This window comes from Micropterus salmoides, unplaced genomic scaffold (genome assembly GCF_014851395.1).
Source record: "Micropterus salmoides isolate LMB-PRFRI ecotype aquatic unplaced genomic scaffold, ASM1485139v1 Ms_hic_scaffold_13, whole genome shotgun sequence".
Lineage (NCBI taxonomy): Eukaryota > Metazoa > Chordata > Actinopteri > Centrarchiformes > Centrarchidae > Micropterus > Micropterus salmoides.
In genome coordinates, this window is record NW_024040374.1 from 18061156 (window position 1) to 18071336 (window position 10181).

The 10181-nt window shown below is 38.9% G+C and overlaps 1 protein-coding gene across 3 annotated transcripts in view; it reads left to right on the forward strand.

Moving 5' to 3' along the window:
- Window positions 1–7243, forward strand: part of eps15 (epidermal growth factor receptor pathway substrate 15) — a 28590-nt gene extending 21347 nt beyond the window's left edge. For 2 of the 3 annotated variants that reach the window (XM_038715924.1, XM_038715922.1), the window contains exons 23-25: window positions 539–674; window positions 914–1119; window positions 4836–7243. In XM_038715924.1, coding sequence (XP_038571852.1) covers window positions 539–674; window positions 914–1119; window positions 4836–4976 — 483 coding nt within the window. In that variant the 3' untranslated portion in view covers window positions 4977–7243. The remainder of the gene's footprint in view (window positions 1–538; window positions 675–913; window positions 1120–4835) is intronic. The other variant, XM_038715925.1, reaches the window with a different exon arrangement.
- Window positions 7244–10181: the final 2938 nt, after the last annotated feature.

Sequence of the window (10181 nt, forward strand, 5' to 3'; positions counted from 1 at the left end):
TTCATGCCCTGTGCTTCACCTACATAGTGCCGAAATAACCCTTAGTATGATGCTGAATATCAGTCAGTCAGTTGAGTTGAGCAAAGTCGAAATTGTTGCGACAAAGTGAACTCGCTTCTGTAAAACCAGAACATCCAGGAAGACTATGGGTGAGTGGCTGAGTGTGTTGTGGTTTTTAGGAGGAAACAACTGGAACGCTTGTACTCAATTCTCCCCTGTGGAGGAAATGGACAGTAAACTCATCGTTCAGTACATACAAAAAGCAATGATACTGAATGTGTAATATCATAAATTGTGTTTTCTAAAAATGTTGTTTAATAATGTAGTCATTCAGTATATTTGCAGTATTTAAAAAAATAAATAAATAAATAAATAAAAGAAGGAAAACTATGCACTAAAGGTACTGTACTCCACCCCGACTAATGTGTTCACTAAATCGAAAAATAGCCTCACAGCTGCTGTGATTCCACCCCCGATCTATTTCTTCTGTTTTTGCAAATACTGTGTGTGTTTGATTTGTGTGAACTTTCTGTCTCAGTCAAACGGTGCTGACCAGTTTGGCGTCAACAACAAGAACCTGTTCCAGGAAGACAGCCAGCCTGCCGCCCCTGACGTGCCCCCAGCCCTGCCCCCAAAAACGGGTACGCCAACCAGACCACCTCCTCCACCTCCAGGTCTGTACGTGCATTGTTCAGTCTCACTATGCAAAGGTAACTGTGGTCAAATTGTAGTGCTCTTATTAGTCAATTTAGGATGTTTTAAAACTTTGTGTTTGTCATTTGAAGTTTAAATTACCTTAGTATTGTATTAAATGTTAATGTCTTTTTACAGTAGATCTCGCTTATTCTCTGTGTCCATTCCTTTTCTGTCTGTATTGACTTTTGTACATGTCTGCCTGTCTGTGGCTTATCAGGCAAGAGGTCGTCTATCTCCAGAGTAGAGTCCTCTGACTCCTTCCAACGACGAGGGCCCTTCCTTCCACAGCCTTCTGGAGACTTCACCTCCTCAGCCTCCTCCTCTTCCTTGCCTGCTAAGGATCCTTTAGCCGACCCCTTCGCCCCCTCCTCCCCTCCTCGTCACAACGTAAGGGAAGCTGACCGATTTGCCAGCTTTGATAAAGTGAGCACCTCCCTTTCGCCCTCTCCCTCACCTTCACCTGACTCTCAGTAGTCAAGCCCTCTTCTCTTTTTTTCCCCCTGCTAATAAATCACATTCAGTTGTTTTATTTAAGTCACAACAACCATCAAGCTAATCAGGCAAGCTTTATAAATCACTCCATCCACTGCCATTTAAGAAGTCCCAAAGAAGTGATTAGCCAATCAGCTTATGAAAAGTGTCACATAGTAACTCAGGTTATTGATACATTAGTTTATTTATAAGATATTAGCATAAGCTATAAAATCTTCAACATTTGAGTTTGTTTTTCTTGCATCCTGTGAATTTTAATATTTATTATGAATGCAACATTACCTTGCCATGTAAAGATTCTTTATACTTGTAATTCTTTATTTGTAACTGATTAATATTGGGATTGCACTTAATCTAAACCTATGATGGAAGTTGCACTGTCTACAGAAATGTCGTTATAGCAGTTTTAAATACATTTAATATATTAACTCTGCAACATATTTGTAATAACACACACATTCTTTTAAAAATGAATTATACACACCTATCTTTATGATCCCACGACCCTCCTAATGTTCGGCAGTGAATGGAGAGATAGCAGGCTGCTTGTATTTGGCTTTTGTTACCCATTCACCCCCCCTCAACTCAGCACACTGACATTACAGCCTGTGCATGTGCATGTCCTATTTAATTGCAAAATGTTTCATTTTCCGTGCCTTTTTACACTGCAACTCAGGTAAATTTCATATTGCCAGTAGTGCGAAGTGGCCATTCTGGGTCTGACCAGTGACTGGGCTCAGTCTGTTTGTCGCTAAGTTGGCACAATTATGGCCTTAAAGGCTTTATATCACTTGACCTCGACTAACGGGAAGCAAGAGTGAGATCCCATTTCAGACCGTTTGAGCATGTAACAACGTTACAAACTCATTAATTAAACGTGCGCCATGAAAAAATGGAACAGCTAAGCTACACTACTGATGCCTTTTTTTGAGAAATACTGCATTGAATCATTTCTTCTCACAAGCAAGAGCCAGGTTGCTGTAATAATGATCTTGCTTTAACAGAGAAGAACAAGGGAATTTTACTTCCCTGTCTGTTTTCTTCTCGCTCACTGAGCTATGTCCAAATAGTCCTATATCTAAGATTCAGAAGAATAAAAGAAGCACAGTTGTAACTGTTGTGGCAAAACCGCAAAATAAATCATTGTATATTGCTCTAAACATGGTTTAAACCCCTATTGATATGTCAGGAATAAATTGGTAACAGTATTAAAATCCTCTCAGCTCATTTCTTTCTAATACCCCTTAGAAATGTACTGTCACGCTGTGAATTTGGGATGGATGACTATTATGGATGATGATGATTGTTATTATTAAAGACGGTGTTGATTCTAGTGCCTCTCCCATCACTTGATTGCACCCGCATGTCCCTGTTGAACCTGCACGCGCTAACTGTGTGTTTGATTGGCTGGCTCTCATTCACTCATACCACTGCCTCCACCATTCCTCAAATCAGTGTTGTTTTGTTTTTTTCCTTTACACATGCTGCTATTTATTTATCCATGCATCCATCTGTTCACCCATCCACCCCTTCCTTTAGCAGTTCATCATTCAGCCTTTGTCTGGTCAGCAGTGTGTTGTGGAGAAACAGATCGCCTGTATTCTCTCTGTGTGTCTTTACACCTGTGTCATTAAAGTTGAATAAAGAGTTGAATCAAGGGCACCATCTCTGGCTTCTGTGTGCATCCATGACACCACTATCTGCAAATGCCTGCGCTTTTAAAGGACCATACCAATGTTTTTTCCCCAAAGCATGCTTTAAATTTAAGATTATTTTCTGCCTTTCAAGCCACCTACTTTTGTTTGTCAGTTCTGTTATTTCTGCATTGCTGTGTTGCAATGTAAACATGGACTGATATGCAAATTTAGCTAATAATGTCAAGTTTTCTTTTTTTAATGGAAAGCAGGAAAAATGGTCCACTATATAATAGTGTGATATGCTCTGGGTAATCATTGGCAATCATATAAACTTGGATTTGTACTAAATGGACAAAAACATCCAAAAACACCAGTATGGTCCTTTTAAAAGTATTTTGACAGAATCCCATCAAATCATTTCAGTAACTGAAATTAAAGAAGGTAACGACAAAAGAAGCGGATATGTGTAGGGTTTAGCAATACAACAAGTCATTCCTCTTGCTAAGTACTTAATTGATGTCTGATTTCATTCATACTTAAAAGCAGCAGTGGGATTTATCGGCTACAAGTAATAAATGCATGTTCTCTACTAAATCTTTTATGTTTCTTAAATGTTCTCACGTCGTCATCGCTGTCTACTTTTCTTTGCATGGGTGGATACACACTGGATGACCTGTGGTGCTTCTGTCTGTTATTCATTGAGAACAATGAACCTGCTGACACAGTGCATGTCCGGTCTGTACTGATTAACTGACTTAACCAGCGTACTGTGTATTTTAAAATTCTCATCCTTTGCCTTTTGTTGTATGTGTGAACCAAGAAACGTTACAGCTCCCTTTCATTTTTCACTGAAGATCTATGTTTTCACAAACAAGTCCCATTTCAGTCGCTGCTTTTATCCTGAAGACATACCTCCACAATATGTGTGACTGTCACATTCTTCATGCTCATCCAAATTCATTGAAATGGCTTGGGGTTTTTTTTGTTTTGGTAGGGGGACTGAATGAAGCTTTTTGACTTATCAAACACAGGGCTAACTAATAACATTAGTGATGGATGTGTTACATTCAGGGGTGTCAGTTTGAGGGCTCTGTTGCTGCATGCTGGCTCACTGATACAGATAAATATTGATGAACTACAAATTAGTGCTTCTCCTGCAATGACAAGTCTAAATGTCCAATATTATAGTATTGATCATAAATGTCAATTCAGGCATTGAGATATCTGACACTGATGTCTGTTGGCTTTAAAACCTCCTCTCTTAAACCCCCACAGAAATAAAATGGCAACTTTATTCTTTTTTTTTTTTTTTTTACTCATTAGAAATATTTTCAGCAAGAAGAAATTGCAGGGGTTGACACATTGGCCTAGGGTATAAGATGCGTACCATATAATCTGAAACATTCCTTGCATGTCATTCCCATTGCTCTTGTTCCTCTCATTTCCTGGCAAAAAAAAAAAAAGAAAACAAGAAGTTGCAGTACAGAAATGTTAAGATATGTTTGATGCAATTTAGAAACTGTCACATGGGTTGTTCAACACAGAGCTCTGGCCAGTTTCATTTTCAACTTTAAAACGGTACATAGACAAATTTAAGGGATTCTTAATGAATGTGTTTATTTGAATATAAACTAATATTGGCTGATTAATTATTTAGTTAAGATATATGTCTGTTTGCCTCAAAAACATGGCTGCACACCCTTGTACCCAGAAAACATTCCCTCTAAAATATTGTTTATCATGGATGTTACAGGGCCAGACACAAAAAAACGCAACACTTAGTTCAACAGCCCTGCAATTAGCAGTTCCTTTATGAAGTTTGGTGGCATGCACCATATTATCCGTACTGTTGGTTATCTTCTATCAGCAGGCTCTAAGAACTTATTTTTATCTTTGAGAATCTGTTAACTGTATGTGTTTGTCTGTGTTTGTGTCTCCTTTCCCCCGCATTTCTGTGCAAATGTGTGTTCTTTCCTTCCCCCCTGTGTGTTCTCTGTGTTCATGGTGCAGTATCCAACAGAGGAAGACATGATAGAGTGGGCAAAGCGCGAGAGCGAGCGAGAGGAAAAGGAGCGACTTGCCAGGCTCACCCAGCAGGAACAAGAGGACCTGGAGCTGGCCATCGCGCTCAGCAAGTCTGAACTCTCTTGAGAAGCTCGTTCCCCGGCTCGGCTCGGCACGGCACGGCACAGCACAGCCTGGCCCAGCCCAGAAAGCACCAAAGCAACGTGGGGACTGTATAGGACTGATTCACCCCATGAAGAGACTTTCTTAGAATAAACCCATCTGAGTCTTTCATCGCCCTTCTCCTCAGGCTGCGTTCACTGTTCACTGGCATTGCAGTATTTTTCCATTCTGTTTGTCTCTGGTTTTGTTTGGAGGAGAGGACCATGATGGAGTGTACGCTCCACAGAATGGATAGTTGAGTCAAATGCAGTGAATATGGTCTTCATGATTGTCAATTAACATTAACTGTCCAGAATGTAATTTATTTAAACATACACTCAGAATAGATTGAAATAGCTATGTCAAAGTCCTGTCTTTATCCACTAACAATACTCACTACACTTTATTCAATTTCTTTAATTAATAATAGACTTGTTACTTTTGTAGAGCCCCAAAATCCCCCAACTTCCTTCCAGCTCTTGATTAATTCTCTGAATCTAAGTGGAGAAATGTGTGTAGTTTCAAGACAACAAGCTGTCAATGGAGTGACCATGTACTTTTTCAGTCCTGTATGATGGCGGGCGGCCTATGAGATTTTTCTTCTTTCTTTTTCTTCAGGACAGGGTGACAGAACATTTCTACACGTTTAACTGGAAGTTACCAGTCCTTAAAATGCATGTGCAGATTTATACTACAACTGAACAAATCCATCACAGTTCAGCTTCTAGATACTTTAAGTTCTTTAAAATGTCAGCATCTGTTGTGCCTGTGTTATAACGTTTGTTATGAAAGTTTGATACTGAAAAGGAATGAAACTACATCTATTACATGTAATAATTACATATTGATTAGCATTCAATTTCAGGGCACACTACAAGGGATGTACACAAAAGAACCCTCCTCTAAAAAAAAATCTGAAATGGCATTAATGCTTGCCGCTCTAAAAATATTATTTTGTCACCCACATACTTATTATCTTTGAATTAGTATGAAATGTTCAATTCTGTGAAATTAATTATTAATAAATAGACATTAATTTCCCCCGAGATTAATGAATGTTATTTTTTGCTGACATGTGGCTGCAAAACATAGAAACTGGGAAACTGAGTGTTGAAAACTTTACCTGCTCTGTTTACTCATACATTAAATGAATAATGTTAATAGTGTTGTTAACCTGGATTTTTCCACATAGAGAACCACCCCACTCCTACTGGGAGTCCAGAGGTCAGTGTCACTGAATGACACGTCAGCAGCATTGGTGCTGGTTGGGTAATTTCTAATTTTAATGAGAGAAGTGTATTTAGAAAATTCAAATCTTATAGCATGTCCCATTTCAAAGTGTGTCGCTGTTGGTGCTTCTTTTCTTAACTTTTTATTTTTCCAGGAGATGCTTCCTTACTAACCGGATTTCAAAGTCTTAACACAAAGTCAGTAAAAGTTGTGTCTGTGTTTCTCTGCGTTTCTTTGGAGCAGGTTGTCTTCTGTCCGTCCACTTCAGGCTCTGTGGGGATTTAACTTGCAAAACACCTGCTGTGTATTGTGAGGATAAACGCTCCAACAGCACTGCACCCTCATTCCTGTTAACGCCCATACAGCAGTTGGTTTGGACAGTGATTCTTCTTGCTGGGTAACTTTGTGTTTCTCCCAGAAAATTAACTAATTTACTTAACACTGAGTGCAAAACTATGATAACTGGTTTCTGAAGAAGCGAAGGCTTGGTTGAAGAGCAGAAGGCTTTTGTTTTCATTGTCTTTTGTTCAATTCTGACCAAACAATGTCCAACATTTTGGACACCTCTTCCTGTTCTTTTTTCCGGCCTTGTTGAGAGTAAGCATCGTCATAGTTTCCTCTTCTCATGTTTAACCAGTTTACTGCCAGTGTTTGATTCTGCACTTCCTTCTTGGTGCGTCTCTCATATTGCAGTACAGGTTTATTCTAAATACAATACACTATCTACAATAGAGAACAGGAGTCGTCTGTCTGTTCTCCGCCTTCACTGAGTCACTTGTCATGCTTCAGTTTATGGTTTCACATTTAAAGGCCACCAGACACGTTGCTGTCATTTGTACAGACAAATTTTACAAATCAAGAACCACTTGTGTTTCTAGGCTTACCCATAAAGGCTTTTTAAAACTCAAGCTAATTCTATTTTATTTGGTATTTTCTAACATGTAAGAAAATCTCCCTATTGGGAGGTTTGGCCAGAATATGTAATGCATTTAAATGATACAGAATAAATATTGTAACATGTAGTTTTGCAGTTTGTGTGTTCTTACTGGGATCAAGTCATGCAACTGTCTTCAAGCGGTGGAAGCAGCAAAAGCAGCAGTGGAGGAACATTTACTCAAGTACTGAAATTAAATACATTTTTGAGGTACCTGTACATTTGTTGCTACTGTATGTGTTTACTCCACTACATTTAGAGAATATTGTACTTTTTTAATCTAAAGCACATCATTAGCTGTTAAAATATGATGCACTATTATAGAATAAACTACCCAAATGGACATAAAGTAAAAAATTAGTTCCATCTTGTCCAGCAACATTAAAAGGATTGCTACACATAATGCATCTTTATTGATGATCAAGTAGCACATCAAAATGTAACACTCACATGGGCCAAAAGGTTTTCTGATAATATCAGCACTTCTGTGCTTATACTTTTGTAAGATTTTTAATATAGGACTTTTACTTGTAAGGGTATTTATATAATGTACTATACTCTAGAATCTGAATACTTTCTTCACCACTGAGTAAAAGTGATAAGTCTCATCAACAAATACACATATGTACAAAAGTACTTAATGTAGAATAGCCCTAATCAGAATTAGATGTATTATACATTATCATTGAATTATTATTGTAGCAATAGATGCATTCATGTTTAAGCAGCATTTACTGTATGTTGCTGCTCAATGTGGAGTCAACTGTAACTACTTTACATACTACTGTTTATCCCAGTCTATAGCAACACATATTTTATACAAACTGAAGTTAAGAAGTTGAGATTTGTATGTAAAATCTGCAACATACAGCACTGTGCAAATGTTTTGGGCATGTGTGGAAAAAAATGTAAGAATACTTTCAAAAATAGACATGTTAATAGATTTTATTTATCAACTAACAAAATGCAAAGACTCTGCATCAATTCTTCTAGGTACACTTGCACAAAGTTTTTGAAGGAACTCAGCAGGTAGGTTGGCCCAAACATCTTGGAGAACTCCCCACAGTCCTCTTGTGGATTTAGGCGGCCTCAGTTGCTTCTCTCTCTTTGTATATTCCCAGACAGACTCAATGATGTTGAGATCAGAGCTCTGTGGAGGCAAACCAACACTTTCAGGACATTGAAGAGAGTTCTTAATGACTTTCGCTGTATGTTTGGAGTTGCTGTCATGCTGCAGAATACGTTTGGGGCCAATCAGATGCCTCCCTGATGGTATTGCTTGATGAGTAAGTATCTGCATGTACTTGTCAGCACTGAGGAGACCATTCATTCTGACCAAATCCCCAAATCTATTTGCAGAAATGCAGCCACAAACTTGCAAGGAACCTTCAGGATCCTGCCATTTTTCTGCTACCTAGTTCCTGTGTTTTGGTGCATAGTTGAGTTGCTTGGCCTTATTTCCATATCAGAGGTACAGCTTATTGGGCGCAAGTCTTCTATTAAGGCCACTTGTGACCAGACTTCTCCGAAACAGTAGATAGGTGTACCAGGATCCCACGGTTTTCTGCCAGTTCCGAGCTGATGGCACTGCTGGACATCTTCCGATTATGAAGGGAATTAAGCGTGATGTGTCTTTCATCTGCTGCAGTAACCTTTGACCAATCACTGCATCTACGATCCTCAGCGTTGCCCGTTTCTTTGTGCTTCTTCAAAAGAGCTTGGACAGCTCATCTGGGAACCCTCGTTTGCTTTGAAATGTCTGCCTGGGGGAGAGCTTGCTGATGCAGTATAACTACCTTGTGTCTTGTTGCTGTGCTTAGCCTTACCATGGTGTATGACATTTTGACATTAAATGTTTGATTGTGTTTCAACCTACATATTGAATTTGTTATCATTAGCACCTGTTTGGTTTAATTTTTTAAATCAGTGATCATCAACTGGGGCCCCCGGACCACATCCGGCGTGCCAAAGCTTCCCATCCAGCCCTCAGAATGGCGCTGATGAAAGTACTGCAATATTTATATATTTGCAGCAGTGCATCTGTGGCGAAATTCCAATTGTCATGTCAAAAGTAATGATTCATTTGACCTTTTATTTAAATAAATAATGACGATATAAATGAAATACAACCAGCAGAAGCAGTGCCACAAACCAAACATTCATTCATTTTATAAATAAAACTACAACTTTAAACAAATGTAGCATAAACCAAACACACCTTACCTGCAAATAAGTATTTATTGTAAGTGATGTGAGGTAATTTCACAGTAGGCAGAGTCTTAGCTGTGAGAATATTCAAGCCATGGATACTGTTTATACCAACCACTCTGGAAGCACCTCTTCCGGTCCCCTGCAGTGTCCGAGGAAATACTTTGAGATGAGGCTGTGTTGGACTTGCTGCTCTGGAAACATCTTCAAATAATAATCGAAATCAGTCCATCACTGTAAGGCTAACTGGTGGACTGTATCAATGCATTGTCGCATCATTTTATAAGGCATGTCATATGAGCAAGAACTGGGTGGGGCAGCAAGTGCTTTTGCAGCCTGAAGAGCCTCTTCATCAGTGCCGTCAACATCACCTATTGTAATGTCATTAAAATTACTTTCCCCACTAGATGTAGAACATGAAGAGATAAAAAAACAATAACCATCATATTCACAGTTGGCTCATGGGCACATTAATGGGACTTTTTCATGTGTATTTTTATGTTCTGTATTGAGATATTAATAATAATGTGTGTGTGCTAAAGTGTGGGTTGGCTCTGTATGAGCACATGAATATACACTGAGCAAAGTGGTTTCTGAAAAGTTGCTTTTTAAATTAAATCAAATATATGAGCACAAGAAACAAGTAACTATTCATGGAACTCAGAAAAAGAAGCAACAGAATTTGACGCATTGTGAGGTGACGCAGGTGGTCCTCCAGACACCCCTTTATCACACTCATCTCCCAAAACCTTCTTTTGTGGATGTGGCCAGTCAGTCTGAAGTTGTAGCTGCAGTGTCTGAATACACAGATACATCAG